The sequence below is a fragment of the Ranitomeya imitator genome, chromosome 4 (genome assembly GCF_032444005.1).
Source record: "Ranitomeya imitator isolate aRanImi1 chromosome 4, aRanImi1.pri, whole genome shotgun sequence".
NCBI classification, from domain to species: Eukaryota; Metazoa; Chordata; class Amphibia; order Anura; family Dendrobatidae; genus Ranitomeya; species Ranitomeya imitator.
The window spans coordinates 95,172,755-95,191,932 of record NC_091285.1 but is presented as its reverse complement, the minus strand read 5'-3'; the positions used below and the strand labels follow the sequence as shown (position 1 = coordinate 95,191,932).

Sequence of the window (19,178 nt, the reverse complement as noted above, 5' to 3'; positions counted from 1 at the left end):
TATTGATTGGTTGGAGGACCTTTGCTTACATTTTATCATCAGGAAGTTATCTGTGCAATTTTGATCTTCATTATAAGTAGTGTTGAGCATTCCGATACCGCAAGTATCGGGTATCGGCCGATACTTGCGGTATCGGAATTCCAATACCGAGTTCCGATACTTTTGTGGTATCGGGAATCGGTATCGGATCCATATTAATGTGTAAAATAAAGAATTAAAATAAAAAATATTGATATACTCACCTCTCCGGAGGCCCCTGGACATCACCGCTGGTAACCGGCAGCCTTCTTTGTTTAAAATGAGCGCGTTTAGGGACTTCCATGACGTCACGGCTTCTGATTGGTCGCGTGCCGCTCATGTGACCGCCACGCGACCAATCAGAAGCCGCAACGTCATTCTCAGGTCCTAAACTCCTCATTCTAGGAATTTAGGACCTGAGAATGACGTCGCGGCTTCTGATTGGTCGTGTGGCGGTCACATGAGCGGCACGCGACCAATCAGAAGCCGCGACGTCATTCTCAGGTCCTAAACGCGCTCATTTTAAGCAAAGAAGGCTGCCGGTTACCAGCGGTGATGCCCAGGGGCCTCCGGAGAGGTAATTATATCAATATTTTTTATTTTAATTCTTTATTTTACACATTAATATGGATCCCAGGGCCTGAAGGAGAGTTTCCTCTCCTTCAGACCCTGGGAACCATCAGGATACCTTCCGATACTTGGTGTCCCATTGACTTGTATTGGTATCGGGTATCGGTATCGGCGATATCCGATACTTTTCGGGTATCGGCCGATACTATCCGATACCGATACTTTCAAGTATCGGACGGTATCGCTCAACACTAGTTATAAGTGTATGTGCTCACGATGCGGATTTTGCTGCGGGTCCGCAGCAGTTTCCCATGAGTTTACAGTTCAATGTAAACCTATGGGAAACCAAAAACGCTGTGCACATGCTGCGGAAAAAAACGCATGGAAAAGCAGCGGTTTACATTCCGCAGCATGTCACTTCTTTCTCCGGATTCTGCAGCGGTTTTACAGCTGCCCCTATGGAAAACCGCAGTTGTAAAACCGCAGTGAAAACCGCAGTAAATCCGCGATAAATCCACAGCAGTTTTCCACAGCAGATTTATCAAATCTGCTGCAGAAAAATCTGCAGTGGACCTAGAATACGTGTGCACATACCAATCAGAGCTAGCAATTTGATGTCAGATTAGATAGTAATGCAATGGATGCTCAGTGGGATTGTTTTTACGGTATTTACCGTATATGTGTGTTTTTTGGTTTTGATGGGATTATATTTACTATTGTGTTTGTATCCTATTGGTGTTTTACTAATTAGTGGTTAGTATTTGTTGTATATAATGGTGGTTAAAACACTCTGGACTGTGTTTGAAAAAGGTCTTCGGATTGAAACGTCGCCACAGGAGGCAGAATAAAATGTAAGGCTTGTTTTTCACCATTGTCTGAGGCGCTGTCTTTTGATCTATTGTTATGGAGCGTGTTCCGGGATGGACTCGCTGGTCTTGACGTGCGCCTTTTTTTTGTCTTAACCCCTTTAGACGTACTATTCCGTCCATGTGGGGTGGGCTTTACTTCCCAAGGACGGAATAGTACGTCATAGGCGATCGGCCGCGCTCACGGGGGGAGCGCGGCCGATCGGGGCCGGGTGTCAGCTGCTTATCGCAGCTGACATCCGGCACTATGTGCCAGGAGCGGTCAAGGACCGCCCTCGGCACATTAACCCCCGGCACACCGCGATCAAACATGATCGCGATGTGCCGGCGGTGCAGGGAAGCATCGCGCAGGGAGGGTGCTCCATGCGGGCTTCCCTGAGACCCCCGCAGCAACGCGATGTGATCGCGTTGCTCCGGGGGTCTCTTACCTCCTCCCTGCAGCAAGTCCCGGATCCAAGATGGCCGCAGATCCGGGTCCTGCAGGGAGGGAGGTGGCTTACCAAGTGCCTGCACAGAGCAGGCACTTGGTAACGCTGCAGCGCTGTTGACAGATCGGTGATCTGTCAGAGTGCTGTGCAAACTGGCAGATCACCGATCTGTATTGCCCACCCCTGGGACAAAGTAAAAAGGTAAAAATACATTTCTTTATCTAAATAAAAAAAAACAAAACAATAAAAGTATACATATTTAGTATCGCCGCGTCCGTAACGACCCGACCTATAAAACTGGCCCACTAGTTAACCCCTTCAGTAAACACCGTAAGAAAAAAAAAAAAAAACGAGGCAAAAAACAACGCTTTATTATCATACCGCCGAACAAAAAGTGGAATAACACGCGAAAGACAGATATAAATAACCATGGTACCGCTGAAAGCGTCATCTTGTCCCGCAAAAAACAAGCCGCCATACAGCAACATCAGCAAAAAAATAAAAAAGTTATAGTCCTCAGAATAAAGCGATGCAAAAATAATTATTTTTTCTATAAAATAGTTTTTATCGTATAACAGCGCCAAAACATAAAAAAAATGATATAAATGAGGTATATCTGTAATCGTACTGACCCGACGAATAAAACTGCTTTACCAATTTTACCAAACGCGGAACGGTATAAACGCCTCCCCCAAAAGAAATTAATGAATAGCTGGTTTTTGCTAATTCTGCCTCACAAAAATCGGAATAAAAAGCAATCAAAAAATGTCACGTGCCCAAAAGTGTTACCAATAAAAATGTCAACTCGTCCCACAAAAAGCAAGACCTCACATGACTCTGTGGATTCAAAAAATGTATTTATTTCCATTTTCCCATTAGGGTTAGGGCTAGGGCTAGGGTTAGGGTTAGGGCTAGGGTTAGGGTTAGGGCTAGGGTTAGGGTTAGGGTTAGGGCTAGGGTTAGGGTTAGGGCTAGGGTTAGGGTTAGGGCTAGGGTTAGGGCTAGGGTTAGGGCTAGGGTTAAGGCTAGGGTTAGGACTAGGGCTAGGGTTAGGGCTAGGGTTACAGCTAGGGTTAGGGCTAGGGTTAGGGCTAGGGTTATGGTTAGGGCTAGGGTTGGGGCTAGGGTTAAGGCTACAGTTAGGGTTAAGGCTACAGTTAGGGTTAAGGCTACAGTTAGGGTTAAGGCTACAGTTAGGGATGGGGCTAAAGTTAGGGTTAGGGTTTGGATTACATTTGCGGTTGGGAATAGGGTTGGGATTAGGGTTAGGGGTGTGTCTGGGTTAGAGGTGTGGTTAGGGTTACCGTTGGAATTAGGGTTAGGGGTGTGTTTGGATTAGGGTTTCAGTTATAATTGGGGGGTTTCCACTGTTTAGGCACATCAGGGGCTCTCCAAACACGACATGGCGTCCGATCTCAATTCCAGCCAATTCTGCGTTGAAAAAGTAAAACAGTGCTCCTTTCCTTCCGAGCTCTCCCGTGTGCCCAAACAGGAATTTACCCCAACATATGGGGTATTAGCGTACTCAGGACAAATTGGACAACAACTTTTGGGGTCCAATTTCTCCTGTTACCCCTGGGAAAATACAAAACTGGGGGCTAAAAAATAAGTTTTGTGGGAAAAAAAAAGAATTTTTAATTTTCACGGCTCTGCGTTAGAAACTGTAGTGAAACACTTGGGGGCTCAAAGTTCTCACAACACATCTAGATAAGTTCCTTTGGGGGTCTAGTTTCCAATATGGGGTCATTTGTGGGGGGTTTCTACTGTTTAGGTACATTAGGGGCTCTGCAAATGCAATGTGACGCCTGCAGAACATTCCATCTAAGTCTGTATTTCAAATGGCGCTCCTTCCCTTCCGAGCCTTCCCATGCGCCCAAACGGTGGTTCCCCCCCCATCAGTGCACTCAGGACAAATTGCACAACAAATTTTGGGGTCCAATTTCTCCTGTTACCCTTGGGAAAATACAAAACTGGGGGCTAAAATATAATATTTGTGGGAAAAAAAATTATTTTATTTTTACGGCTCTGCATTATAAACTTCTGTGAAGCTCTTGGTGGGTCAAAGTGCTCACCACTAGTGTTGAGCATTCCGATACCGCAAGTATCGGGTATTGGCCGATACTTGCGGTATCGGAATTCCGATACCGAGATCCGATACTTTTGTGGTATCGGGTATCGGTATCGGATACATAGAGATGTGTAAAATAAAGAATTAAAATAAAAAATATTGATATATTTACCTCTCCGGCGGCCCCTGGACTCAGCGCGGGTAACCGGCAGGCTTCGTTGTTCAAAATCAGCGCTTTTAGGACCTGAGAATCACGTCCCGGCTTCTGATTGGTCGCGGGCCGCCCATGTGACCGCCACGCGACCAATCACAAGCCGCGACGTCACCGCAAGCTATTAACGCGCTCATTTTTAAAAATGAGCGCGTTAATGACTTTCAAAGACGTAGCGGCTTGTGATTGGTCGCGTGGCCGCGACCAATCACAAGCCGCGACGTCACCGCAAGCTATTAACGTGCTCATTTTTAAAAATGAGCGCGTTAATGACTTTCAAAGACGTAGCGGCTTGTGATTGGTCGCGGCCACGCGACCAATCACAAGCCGCGACGTCACCGCAAGCTATTAACGCGCTCATTTTTAAAAATGAGCGCGTTAATGGCTTTCAAAGACGTAGCGGCTTGTGATTGGTCGCGTGGCCGCGACCAATCACAAGCCGCGACGTCACCGCAAGCTATTAACGCGCTCATTTTTAAAAATGAGCGCGTTAATGACTTTCAAAGACGTAGCGGCTTGTGATTGGTCGCGGCCACGCGACCAATCACAAGCCGCGACGTCACCGCAAGCTATTAATGCGCTCATTTTTAAAAATGAGCGCGTTAATGGCTTTCAAAGACGTAGCGGCTTGTGATTGGTCGCGGCCACGCGACCAATCACAAGCCGCTACGTCTTTGAAAGTCATTAACGCGCTCATTTTTAAAAATGAGCGCATTAATAGCTTGCGGTGACGTCGCGGCTTGTGATTGGTCGCGGCCACGCGACCAATCACAAGCCGCTACATCTTTGAAAGTCATTACCGCGCTCATTTTTAAAAAATGAGCGCGTTAAGGACCTGCGAATGACGTCACGGCTTGTGATTGGTCGCGTGGCGGTCACATGGGCGGCCCGCGACCAATCAGAAGCCGGGAAGTGATTCTCAGGTCCTAAAAGCGCTGATTTTGAACAAAGAAGCCTGCCGGTTACCCGCGCTGAGTTCAGGGGCCGCCGGAGAGGTAAATATATCAATATTTTTTATTTTAAGTCTTTATTTTACACATCCCTATGGATCCCAGGGCCTGAAGGAGAGTTTCCTCTCCTTCAGACCCTGGGAACCATGAGAATACCTTCCGATACTTGATGTCCCATTGACTTGTATTGGTATCGGATATCGGTATCGGCGATATCGGATATTTTTCGGGTATCGGCCGATACTATCCGATACCGATACTTTCAAGTATCGGACGGTATCGCTCAACACTACTCACCACACATCTAGATAAGTTCCTTAGGGGTTCTACTTTCCAAAATGGTGTCACTTGTGGGGGGTTTCAATATTTAGGCACATCAGTGGCTCTCCAAACGCAACATGGCGTCTCATCTCAATTCCTGTGAATTTTGCATTGAAAAGTCAAACGGCGCTCCTTCCCTTCCGAGCTCTCCCATGCGCCCAAACAGTGGTTTACCCCCACATATGGGGTATCAGCGTACTCAGGACAAATTGTACAACACCTTTTTGGTTCCAATTTCTTCTCTTACCATTGGGAAAATAATAAATTGGGGGCGAAAAGATCATTTTTTTTCACAATAATTATTTTTTATTTTTACGGTTCTGCATTATAAACTTCTGTGAAGCACTTGGTGGGTCAAAGTGCTCACCACACCTCTAGATAAGTTCCTTAGGGGGTCTACTTTCCAAAATGGTGTCACTTGTGGGGGGTTTCAATGTTTAGGCACATCAGTGGCTCTTCAAACGCAACATGGTGTCCCATCTCAATTCCTATCAATTTTGCATTGAAAGGTCAAACGGCGCTCCTTCCCTTCCGAGGTCTCCCATGCGCCCAAACAGTGGTTTACCCCCACATATGGGGTATCAGAGTATTCAGGACAAATTGTGCAACAACTTTTTGGTTCCAATTTCTTCTCTTACCATTGAGAAAATAAAAAATTGGGGGCGAAAAGATAATTTTTGCGAAAAAATATTTTTTATTTTTACGGTTCTGCATTTTAAACTTCTGTGAAGCACTTGGTGGGTCAAAGTGCTCACCACACCTCTAGGTAAGTTCCTTAGGGGGTCTAATTTCCAAAATGGTGTCACTTGTGGGGGGTTTCAATGTTTAGGCACATCAGTGGCTCTCCAAATGCAACATGGCGTCCCATCTCAATTCCAGTCAATTTTGCATTAAAAAGTCAAATGGCGCTCCTTCGCTTCCAAGCTCTGTCATGCGCCCAAACAGTAGTTTACCTCCACTTATGGGGTATCGGCGTACTCAGGACAAATTGTACAACAAGGTTTGGGGTCCATTTTCTCCTGTAACTCTTGGAAAAATAAAACAAATTGGAGCTGAAATAAATTTTTTGTGAAAAAAAGTTAAATGTTCATTTTTATTTAAACATTCCAAAAATTCCTGTGAAACACCTGAAGGGTTAATAAACTTCTTGAATGTGGTTTTGAGAACCTTGAGGGGTGCAGCTTTTAGAATGGTGTCACACTTGGGTATTTTCTATCATATAGACCCCTCAAAATGACTTCAAATGAGATGTGGTCCCTAAAATAAAATGGTGTTGTAAAAATGAGAAATTGCTGGTCAAATTTTAACCCTTATAACTCCCTAACAAAAAAAATTTTGGTTCCAAAATTGTGCTGATGTAAAGTAGACATGTGGGAAATGTTACTTATTAAGTATTTTGTGTGACATATCTCTGTGATTTAATTGCATAAAAATTCAAAGTTGGAAAATTGCGAAATTTTCAAAATTTTCGCCATGTTTCCATTTTTTTCACAAATAAACGCAGGTAATATCAAAGAAATTTTACCACTATCATGAAGTACAATATGTCACGAGAAAACAATGTCAGAATCACCGGGATCTGTTGAAGCGTTCCAGAGTTATAACCTCATAAAGGGACAGTGGTCAGAATTGTAAAAATTTGCCCGGTCCATAACGTGCAAACCACCCTTGGGGGTAAAGGGGTTAATAGACTTGGACTTTTATAGGGTGCAGTTTAAATCTTTATATTTTGATAAATGCGTTTGGCTTAGTCTCCCATTGAATTCAGTGGGGTTTAGGTATGTTTGATGAACTCGGCGAACATTGTGACGTTGCCTAAGGCTACGTTCACATTAGCGTTGCGCGCCGGTGCGTCGGCGACGCAACGGCGACGCAACGCACGACGTACCAAAAACGCGCGCAAAAACGCTGCGTTTTGCGACGCGTGCGTCGTTTTTTGACGAAAATCGGACGCACGAAAAGTGCAACTTGTTGCATTTTCTTGCGTCCGACGCTAGCGTCGAAAACGACGCACATGTCGGAAAACGCTACCAAAAAAACGCACGCGTCCCCCATGTTAAACATAGGGGCGCGTCGCCGCTGCGTCGCCGACGCAACAGCGACGCACATTAGCGAAACGCTAATGTGAACGTAGCCTAAGCCTTGAATGGTTCTCTCATCTCTAATTGTCATCTGCTTGTATATTTAAAGAACCATTTACCATACAAGGACCACGAGTGAGGAAGGAAACCGTGTTTTCCGAAACTCGTAGGATGAAGTTTGGTCCTTTCAGCAATTTATAGCGGGATTGACAGCGTGACATCATAAAGACCTTCCCTGCATTCAGTGTCCCTCAGCTTGTCTCCAGCAAGATTTGCATTGAGTGCCTGCCACCGGCCAAGGCACCACTCCTGCCCTCTAAACAAGCAGGCTGGGTACCGCCTGGAGACCCGATCTGACACATGAGGTAATCTGCCTTAGCACCCCTCAACGCTCCAAAAATTGGAAGAACATCACGAGTAATATTGCCCTCTACTACGTATATTTGAATGCTGGTCCCCTATATGCACTGCTGCGCTAATCACTGTGCGCTCTGAACGTTGTTTGCTTTTTACTCCTGGAAAGTACTGTGCACTTTGAACATTGATGCTGATTTTTATATGTTTTGTATGTTCTCCCCGTGTTTGCGTGGGTTTCCTCTGGGTTCTCCGGTTTCCTCCCACATTCCAAAGATATACTGATAGGGAATTTAGATTGTGAGCCCCAACGGGGACAGTGATGATAATGTGTGCAAAACTGTAAAGTGCTGCGGAATATGTTAGCGCCATATAAAAATAAAGATTATTATTATTATTATTATATCCACTGCTGCTAACCATTGCGTATTTTGAATATTGACTTTTTATGCTGGGCTTCTATACTGCTGCTAAATACTCTGTACCCTCATAGAATCAAAGAATGTTAGAGTTGGAAGGGACCTCAAAGGTCATCATCATTGTCTGTTTAGCCTCTGTATGAAGACGTCTACTGAAGGAGAACTCTCCACCTCTTTTGGCAGCCTGTTCCACTCATTGATCATCTTCACTGTCAAATTTTTTGTTTCTAATAATTAATCTGTATCTTCTTCCTTTCAGTTTCATTCCATTGCTTACCCTATATAATTATTTGTAGGTGCCAAACCTTAGTGCTTCACGCAGCTAAACCATCTGCAATACATAGGTCAGTGTAAACTGCTATTATATATACTACTGTAATGCTCCTTAGCTGCCCTTCTTTGATTCTAACAAAGTGTGAATATATACTTCTTTGATATATTATTAGACAAATGGTAGTATTTGCCTTATTTGAACCTACCTAGAACCCTAGATAGAAGCACCACTGTGCTTTATATATATCCGCAATTGTATACGCATTATAGTTTTTAATACGTTTAAAACTGTTTGCAAGAAAGAAGTTGTTACTTACTCTGTTAATCTCAGATGCTTCAGAAGTATTTTTTTCATCTGCACAAACACTGCTCCTTTTAATTTTCTTGCGAGATCTCCGAAGTTTTACATCAGGTTCACTGAACACTGGTGAAGGATCTTCTTCACTTTCGTGAGGTTTTGATTTAGACATAGAGGCTTCAAGATCAAAGCTACCGAAAAGCAAAAGCATCATCATTATAATCCTTAAATAACTCACAATTATATTGCTATATCAAATTATCATTAGTATATGAGATAATAAAAACACAGTTATACAGGATGTAAAAAAATGTGCAACCCTGACCTGCATAAATCTTTGAGAATTATTAGAATTATTTCTAGTTTTTTTCATATAATTTTGACGTTCTTTTCGTGACATTTTACCCAAAGGACAAAAGGATGAAAAAAGTTAAAATTTTGTAGAGGAATAATCTAAAGAGTAACTAAAGCTTTAGAACTTCTCTACATGTTAGTGACCTTTCAATTGCAAGCAGATAACTGGTAGTCTGGGTCACTAAAACCCTCCACCGATTGTTGTAAAAAAACTCACGCAAGAGTTGTGCAGCTCAGGTGATAAGAGCATGCACTCAGAACAGAGATTCAACTGAAAGTACAGTCATGGCCAAAAGTATTGACACGCCTGCAATTCTGTCAGATAATGCTCATTTTCTTCCTGAAAATGATTGCAATCACAAATTATTTGGTATTATTATCTTCATTTAATTTAAACGAAAAACACAAAAGAGAATGAAGCAAAAAGCAAAACATTGATCATTTCACACAAAACCCTCAGCCTAATACTTGGTTGCACAACCTTTAACCAAAATAACTGCGACCAACTGCTTCCGGTAACCATCAATGAGTTTCTTACAATGCTCTGCTGGAATTTTAGACCATTCTTTTTGGCAAACTGCTCCAGGTCCCTGATATTTGAAGGGTGCCTTCTCCAAACTGCCATTTTAGATCTCTCCACAGGTGTTCTATGGGATTCAGGTCTGGACTCATTGCTGGCCTCCTTAGCAGTCTCCAGTGCTTTCTCTCAAACCATTTTCTAGTGCCTTTTGAAGTGTGTTTTGGGTCATTGTCCTTCTGGAATACATTTCAAAAACCTGACTGGCACATCCAAACATAGACTAAGCGTGAACAGGTGCTGAACCTAGAGTCGCCAACTCGTATATAGTTAAGTAAATAAGGCAGCACACTGCAGCGCTAAAACATGTAAACTTGAAATACGAAATTTGAACTGCATTACTGCACTAGAAATATGAAAAATGAGAGCGTTTAGCGCATAAAAATGGCCAATTTTATGTGTACCTGGTAGCCCCTTTACGGTATCTCTCTTATACCAGGTCCTAAACTTGCCTTACCTCGCTGAGAATAAATGTCTCCATCTGAATGGGTACATGTGAAACCTCTTCCTAGACTAAAATTCTACTTTTAATTACAGCAGGTCCAATACCCCTCCACAGAGAGAGAGAATTTTAGTCTAGGAAGAGGTTTCACATGTACCCATTCAGATGGAGACGTTTATTCTCAGCGAGGTAAGGCAAGTTTAGGACCTGGTATAAGAGAGATGCCGTAAAGGGGCTACCAGGTACACATAAATTGGCCATTTTTATGCGCTAAACGCTCTCATTTTTCATATTTCTAGTGCAGTAATGCAGTTCAAATTTCGTATTTCAAGTTTACATGTTTTAGCGCTGCAGTGTGCTGCCTTATTTACTTAACTATATACGAGTTGGCGACTCTAGGTTCAGCACCTGTTCACGCTTAGTCTATGTTTGGATGTGCTGGTCAGGTTTTTGAAATGTATTCTTTAGCCTTCTGATCGTGCACTCCGCCTCCTAGCCTACAGGTGTTTTAATTACAGCAGGTCCAATACCCCTCCACAGAGAGAGAGAATTTTAGTCTAGGAAGAGGTTTCACATGTACCCATTCAGATGGAGACGTTTATTTTCAGCGAGGTAAGGCAAGTTTAGGACCTGGTATAAGAGAGATGCCGTAAAGGGGCTACCAGGTACACATAAAATTGGCCATTTTTATGCGCTAAACGCTCTCATTTTTCATATTTCTAGTGCAGTAATGCAGTTCAAATTTCGTATTTCAAGTTTACATGTTTTAGCGCTGCAGTGTGCTGCCTTATTTACTTAACTATATACGAGTTGGCGACTCTAGATTCAGCACCTGTTCACGCGTAGTCTATGTTTGGATGTGCCGGTCAGGTTTTTGAAATGTATTCTTTAGCCTTCTGATCGTGCACTCCGCCTCCTAGCCTACAGGTGTTTTAATTACAGCAGGTCCAATACCCCTCCACAGAGAGAGAGAATTTTAGTCTAGGAAGAGGTTTCACATGTACCCATTCAGATGGAGACGTTTATTCTCAGCGAGGTAAGGCAAGTTTAGGACCTGGTATAAGAGAGATGCCTTAAAGGGGCTACCAGGTACACATAAAATTGGCCATTTTTATGCGCTAAACGCTCTCATTTTTCATATTTCTAGTGCAGTAATGCAGTTCAAATTTTGTATTTCAAGTTTACATGTTTTAGCGCTGCAGTGTGCTGCCTTATTTACTTAACTATATACGAGTTGGCGACTCTAGGTTCAGCACCTGTTCACGCTTAGTCTATGTTTGGATGTGCCGGTCAGGTTTTTGAAATGTATTCTTTAGCCTTCTGATCGTGCACTCCGCCTCCTAGCCTACAGGTGTTTTAATTACAGCAGGTCCAATACCCCTCCACAGAGAGAGAGAATTTTAGTCTAGGAAGAGGTTTCACATGTACCCATTCAGATGGAGACGTTTATTCTCAGCGAGGTAAGGCAAGTTTAGGACCTGGTATAAGAGAGATGCCGTAAAGGGGCTACTAGGTACACATAAAATTGGCCATTTTTATGCGTTAAACGCTCTCATTTTTCATATTTCTAGTGCAGTAATGCAGTTCAAATTTCGTATTTCAAGTTTACATGTTTTAGCGCTGCAGTGTGCAGCCTTGTTTACTTAACTATATACGAGTTGGCGACTCTAGGTTCAGCACCTGTTCACGCTTAGTCTATGTTTGGATATGCCGGTCAGGTTTTTGAAATGTATTCTTTAGCCTTCTGATCGTGCACTCCGCCTCCTAGCCTACAGGTGTTTTAATTACAGCAGGTCCAATACCCCTCCACAGAGAGAGAGAATTTTAGTCTAGGAAGAGGTTTCACATGTACCCATTCAGATGGAGACGTTTATTCTCAGCGAGGTAAGGCAAGTTTAGGACCTGGTATAAGAGAGATGCCGTAAAGGGGCTACCAGGTACACATAAAACTGGCCATTTTTATGCGCTAAACGCTCTCATTTTTCATATTTCTAGTGCAGTAATGCAGTTCAAATTTCATATTTCCAGTTTACATGTTTTAGCGCTGCAGTGTGCTGCCTTATTTACTTAACTATATACGAGTTGGCGACTCTAGGTTCAGCACCTGTTCACGCTTAGTCTATGTTTGGATGTGCCGGTCAGGTTTTTGAAATGTATTCTTTAGCCTTCTGATCGTGCACTCCGCCTCCTAGCCTACAGGTGTTTTAATTACAGCAGGTCCAATACCCCTCCACAGAGAGAGAGAATTTTAGTCTAGGAAGAGGTTTCACATGTACCCATTCAGATGGAGACGTTTATTCTCAGCGAGGTAAGGCAAGTTTAGGACCTGGTATAAGAGAGATGCCGTAAAGGGGCTACCAGGTACACATAAAATTGGCCATTTTTATGCGCTAAACGCTCTCATTTTTCATATTTCTAGTGCAGTAATGCAGTTCAAATTTCGTATTTCAAGTTTACATGTTTTAGCGCTGCAGTGTGCTGCCTTATTTACTTAACTATATACGAGTTGGCGACTCTAGGTTCAGCACCTGTTGACGCTTAGTCTATGTTTGGATGTGCCGGTCAGGTTTTTGAAATGTATTCTTTAGCCTTCTGATCGTGCACTCCGCCTCCTAGCCTACAGGTGTTTTAATTACAGCAGGTCCAATACCCCTCCACAGAGAGAGAGAATTTTAATCTAGGAAGAGGTTTCACATGTACCCATTCAGATGGAGACGTTTATTCTCAGCGAGGTAAGGCAAGTTTAGGACCTGGTATAAGAGAGATGCCGTAAAGGGGCTACTAGGTACACATAAAATTGGCCATTTTTATGCACTAAACGCTCTCATTTTTCATATTTCTAGTGCAGTAATGCAGTTCAAATTTTGTATTTCAAGTTTACATGTTTTAGCGCTGCAGTGTGCTGCCTTATTTACTTAACTATTGTCCTTCTGGAAGACCCATGGCCTCTGAGGGAGACCCAGCTTTCTCACACTGGGCCCTACATTATGCTGCAAAATTTGTTGGTAGTCTTTAGACTTCATAATGCCATGCACACAGTCAAGCAGTCCAGTGTCAGAGGCAGCAAAGCAACCCCAAAACGTCGGGGAACCTCCACCATGTTTGACTGTAGGGACCGTGTTCTTTTCTTTGAATGCCTCTTTTTTTCCCCTCTAAACCCTATGTTGATGCCTTTGCTCAAAAAGCTCTACTTCTGTCTCATCTGACCAGAGAACATTCTTCCAAAACGTTTCAGGCTTTTTCAGGTAAGTTTTGGCAAACTCCAGCCTGGCTTTTTTATGTCTCAGGGTAAGACGTGGGGTCTTCCTGGGTCTCCTACCATACAGTCCCTTTTCATTCAGATGCCGACGGCGGATAGTACGGGTTGACACTGTTGTACCCTCGGACTGCAGGGCAGCTTGAACTTGTTTGCATGTTAGTCGAGGTTCTTTATCCAACATCCGCACATTCTAGCGTTGAAATCTCTTGTCAATTTTTATTTTCCGTCCACATCTAGGGAGGTTAGCCACAGTGCCATGGGCTTTAAACTTCTTGATGACATTGCGCACGGTAGACACAGGAACATTCAGGTCTTTGGAGATGGACTTGTAGCCTTGAGATTGGTCATGCTTCCGCACAATTTGGTTTCTCAAGTCCTCAGACAATTCTTTGGTCTTCTTTCTTTTCTCCATGCTCAATGTGGAACACAAGGACACAGGACAGAGGTTGAGTCAGCTTTAATCCATGTCAACTGGCTGCAAGTGTGATTTAGTTATTGCCAACACCTGTTAGGTGCCACAGGTAAGTTACAGGTGCTGTTAATTACACAAATTAGAGAAGCATCACATGATTTTTTGAACAGTGCCAATACTTTTGTCCACCCACTTTTTTATGTTTGGTGTGGAATTATATCCAATTTGGCTTTAGGACAATTCTTTTTGTGTTTTTTCATTTAAGACAAATTAAATGAAGATAATAATACCAAATAATTTGTGTTTGCAATCATTTTCAGGAAGAAAATGAGTATTATCTGACAGAATTGCAGGGGTTTCAATACTTTTGGCCATGACTGTATATGCTTTATAGTGCACACTCAGGTGACAGGAGCAAACATCTCCCTCCTGTCTGAGCTGTGCATCTCTTGGGCAATTTTTTTTACCTGGACTCCCACTAGTCTGCTTGTAACTAAATGGGTACTAAAATATTACAAATAAAGTTCCAAGAGTTTAGTTACTTTTTAAATGTATTTTAACTGGTGTTCACTTTAGGGCTCCTTTAACACTGAAACACAGATTTTTTTGTTGCATTTAAAATTAAAACCTTAAGTGAAATCACATAGCAAGCCGCAATGTGGTTGAGTGTTGCTTTTGTTTAATCAGTTCTGGAGAATGGTACGCTGTGGCATGTAAATGAATGAAAAAAACAGCATCGCTAGAGATAAAAACAGCTTAAAGAATATAGCTAACACAATGGACCATATGTATCAACAGAGGTTTGATTTTTTTTTGGGGGGGGACAATTGTAGGGCAAAAAAATAGGGTATTTTATTTGCAACAAAAAGAATTATATTTTACCTCAGTATTGTTTTTTTAGCTAGGAAAAGTAATGGATCCATGAATGGATCCATGTTCGAGACAGATTTATCTACTCCAACAGAGTACAAATAAATTTTAGCATCTCTTCGTCATCAATAGGGTGTCTGAAAAATTGAAATTTTCATTTTTTCCTTTCACACTGCTTTAGGCCGGTTTCACACGTCAGTGTCTCCGGTACGTGAGGTGACAGTTTCCTCATGTACCGGAGACACTGACACACGTAGACACATAAAAATCAATGCATCTGTGCAGATGTCATTGATTTTTTGGGGACCGTGTCTCCGTGTGCCAAACACGGAGACATGTCAGTGTTCGTGGGAGCGCACGTATTACACGGACCCATTAAAGTCAATGGGTCCATGTAAAACATGTACCGCACACGGACGTTGTCCGTGTGCAGTCGGTGTGCCGTGCAGGAGACAGCGCTACATTAAGCGCTGTCCCCCCCACTGGTGCTGAAGCCGCGATTCATATCTTCCCTGCAGCAGCGTTTGCTGCAGAGAAGATATGAATAATGGTGTTTAAAATAAAGATCTATGTGCCCCCCGCTCTCCCAACGCCTGTGCGCCCTCCCACCCCCTGTATGCCCCCCGCTGTTCTGAAAATACTCACAAGGCTCGCTCCCTCGCCGGCGCTGCTTCCTGTTCTGGCCGCATCTTCTCCTGTATGCGGTCACGTGGGGCCGCTCATTTACAGTAATGAATATGCGGCTCCACCTCCTATAGGGGTGGAGCCGCATATTCATTACTGTAATCGGCGGCCCCACGTGACCGCATACAGGAGAAGATGCGGCCAGAACAGGAAGCAGCAACAGCCAACGAGGGAGCTGGGTGAGTATTTTCAGAACAGCGGGGGGGGGGGCGCACAGGGGGTGGGAGGGCAGGATTGCGCACAGGGGGTGGGAGGATGGGGGGCACATAGATCTTTATTTTAAACACTATTATTCATATCTTCTCTGCAGCAAACGCTGCTGCAGGGAAGATATGAATTGCGGCTTCAGCACCAGATGCTGGTACATGTGGTACCCTGTTGTGAATTCTGTGGCAGAGCTCCCTCCTGTGGTCACAAGTGGTACTTCGGCTGATTCTCTCTGTGAGCTTCCGTTGGTGGAGGAAAGTGGTGCTGCGGCTTCTGAGTTTCCTTCCTCAGGTGAAGTGGTGAAGTCGTTAGGTGCTGCTCTATTTAACTCCACCTAGTGCTTTGATCCTGGCCTCCAGTCAATGTTCTAGTATTGGACCTGTTTCCTCCTGGATTGTTCCTGTGGCCTGCTGCTCTGCATAGCTAAGTTCCGCTTTGCTATTTTGTTTGCTGTATTTTTCTGTCCAGCTTGTCTATTTGTTTTTTCCTGCTTGCTGGAAGCTCTGGGACGCAGAGGGTGTACCTCCGTGCCGTTAGTTCGGTACGGAGGGTCTTTTTGCCCCCTTTGCCTGGTTTTTGTAGGGTTTAGTGTTGACGGCAAAGTTACCTTTCCTATCCTCGCTCTGTTCAGAAAGTCGGGCCTCACTTTGCTAAATCTATTTCATCTCTACGTTTGTCTTTTCATCTTAACTCACAGTCATTGTATGTGGGGGGCTGCCTTTTCCTTTGGGGTATTTCTCTGAGGCAAGGTAGGCTTATTTTCTATCTTCAGGCTAGCTAGTTTCTCAGGCTGTGCCGAGTTGCATAGGGAGCGTTAGGCGCAATCCACGGCTGCCTCTAGTGTGGTTAGAGAGGATTAGGGATTGCGGTCGGCAGAGTTCCCACGTCCCAGAGCTCGTTCTTTGTTTTTGGGTTATTGTCAGGTCACTGTATGTGCTCTGACCTCTATGTCCATTGTGGTACTGAATTACCTTATCATAACAGTACTGGAGGCCCAAAGTACTAATGATTCTCAATAGAGGGAAAAAAGAAGTTCTGACACCATTTTTTTTTCTCTGCACTGTGTTTTGCCTTTTTTTCCCCCTAGACATTTGGGTGGTTCAGGACACAGGTGTAGCGATGGACATTAAAGGTCTGTCTTCATGTGTGGATCAGCTCACGGCAAGAGTACAAAATATTCAAGACTTTGTGGTTCAGAATTCTATGTTAGAACCGAGAATTCCTATTCCTGATTTGTTTTTTGGAGATAGAACTAAATTTCTGAGTTTCAAAAATAATTGTAAACTATTTCTGGCTTTGAAACCTCGTTCCTCTGGTGACCCAGTTCAACAAGTTAGGATCATTTCTTCTTTTTTACGTGGCAACCCTCAGGACTGGGCATTTTCTCTTGCATCAGGAGATCCTGCATTAAGTAATATTGATGCGTTTTTCCTGGCGCTCGGATTGCTGTACGATGAACCTAATTCAGTGGATCAGGCAGAGAAAAATTTGCTGGTTCTGTGTCAGGGTCAGGATGAGATAGAGGTATATTGTCAGAAATTTAGAAAGTGGTCCGTACTCACTCAATGGAATGAAGGTGCGCTCTGTTATGGCTGGCAATCAGGCAACACAGCGTGCAGTAATCAGCGCACATACAGAGATCTGGCAATAACTAAAAACAATAGGACGAGCTCTGAGACGTGGAATCTCTGTAGACTGCAGTACCTGATCTATCCTCACACAACTATAAGCAGCAGTGGATTGCGCCTATCACTACCTATGCAACTCGACACTGCCTGAGGAGCTGACTAGCCTGAAGATAGAAATACAAGCCTGACTTACCTCAGAGAAATACCCCAAAGGAATAGGCAGCCCCCCACATATAATGACTGTTAGCAAGATGAAAAGACAAACGTAGGAATGAAATAGATTCAGCAAAGTGAGGCCCGATATTCTAGACAGAGCGAGGATAGCAAAGAGAACTATGCAGTCTACAAAAAACCCTAAAACAGAACCACGCAAAGGGGGGCAAAAAGACCCACCGTGCCGAACTAACAGCACGGCGGTGCACCCCTTTGCTTCTCAGAGCTTCCAGCAAAAGTTAATACAAGCTGGACAGAAAAAACAGAATACAAACTAGAAGCACTTATCTAGCAGAGCAGCAGGCCCAAGGACAGATGCAGTAGCTCAGATCCAACACTGGAACATTGACAAGGAGCAAGGAAGACAAACTCAGGTGGAGCTAAATAGCAAGGCAGCCAACGAGCTCACCAAAACACCTGAGGGAGGAAGCCCAGAGACTGCAATACCACTTGTGACCACAGAAGTGAACTCAGCCACAGAATTCACAACAGTACCCCCCCTTGAGGAGGGGTCACCGAACCCTCACCAGAACCCCCAGGCCGACCAGGATGAGCCACATGAAAGGCACGAACAAGATCTGGGGCATGGACATCAGAGGCAAAAACCCAGGAATTATCTTCCTGAGCATAACCCTTCCATTTGACCAGATACTGGAGTTTCCGTCTAGAGACACGAGAATCCAAAATCTTCTCCACAATATACTCCAATTCCCCCTCCACCAAAACAGGGGCAGGAGGCTCCACAGATGGAACCATAGGTGCCACGTATCTCCTCAACAACGACCTATGGAATACATTATGTATGGAAAAGGAGTCTGGGAGGGTCAGACGAAAAGACACCGGATTGAGAATCTCAGAAATCCTATACGGACCAATAAAACGAGGTTTAAATTTAGGAGAGGAAACCTTCATAGGAATATGACGAGAAGATAACCAAACCAGATCCCCAACACGAAGTAGGGGTCCCACACGGCGTCTGCGATTAGCGAAAAGCTGAGCCTTCTCCTGGGACAAGGTCAAATTGTCCACTACCTGAGTCCAGATCTGCTGCAACCTGTCCACCACAGAATCCACACCAGGACAGTCCGAAGACTCAACCTGTCCTGAAGAGAAACGAGGATGGAACCCAGAATTGCAGAAAAATGGAGAGACCAAGGTAGCCGAGCTGGCCCGATTATTAAGGGCGAACTCAGCCAACGGCAAAAATGACACCCAATCATCCTGGTCAGCGGAAACAAAACATCTCAGATATGTTTCCAAGGTCTGATTGGTTCGTTCGGTCTGGCCATTAGTCTGAGGATGGAAAGCCGAGGAGAAAGATAGGTCAATGCCCATCCTACCACAAAAGGCTCGCCAGAACCTCGAGACAAACTGGGAACCTCTGTCAGAAACAATATTCTCAGGAATGCCATGTAAACGAACCACATGCTGGAAGAACAAAGGCACCAAATCAGAGGAGGAAGGCAATTTAACCAAGGGCACCAGATGGACCATTTTAGAAAAGCGATCACAGACCACCCAAATGACCGACATTTTTTGAGAAACGGGAAGGTCAGAAATGAAATCCATCGAAATATGTGTCCAAGGCCTCTTCGGGACCGGCAAGGGCAAAAGCAACCCACTGGCACGTGAACAGCAGGGTTTAGCCCTAGCACAAATTCCACAGGACTGCACA

General features: G+C 44.0%; 1 protein-coding gene across 1 annotated transcript in view; it reads right to left on the bottom strand.

Moving 5' to 3' along the window:
• The window catches only part of DOCK2 (dedicator of cytokinesis 2), a 1,209,209-nt gene that overhangs the window by 130,798 nt on the left and 1,059,233 nt on the right, over positions 1-19,178 (bottom strand). The window contains exon 49 of the mRNA XM_069763868.1: positions 8,877-9,048. Coding sequence (XP_069619969.1) covers positions 8,877-9,048 — 172 coding nt within the window. The remainder of the gene's footprint in view (positions 1-8,876; positions 9,049-19,178) is intronic.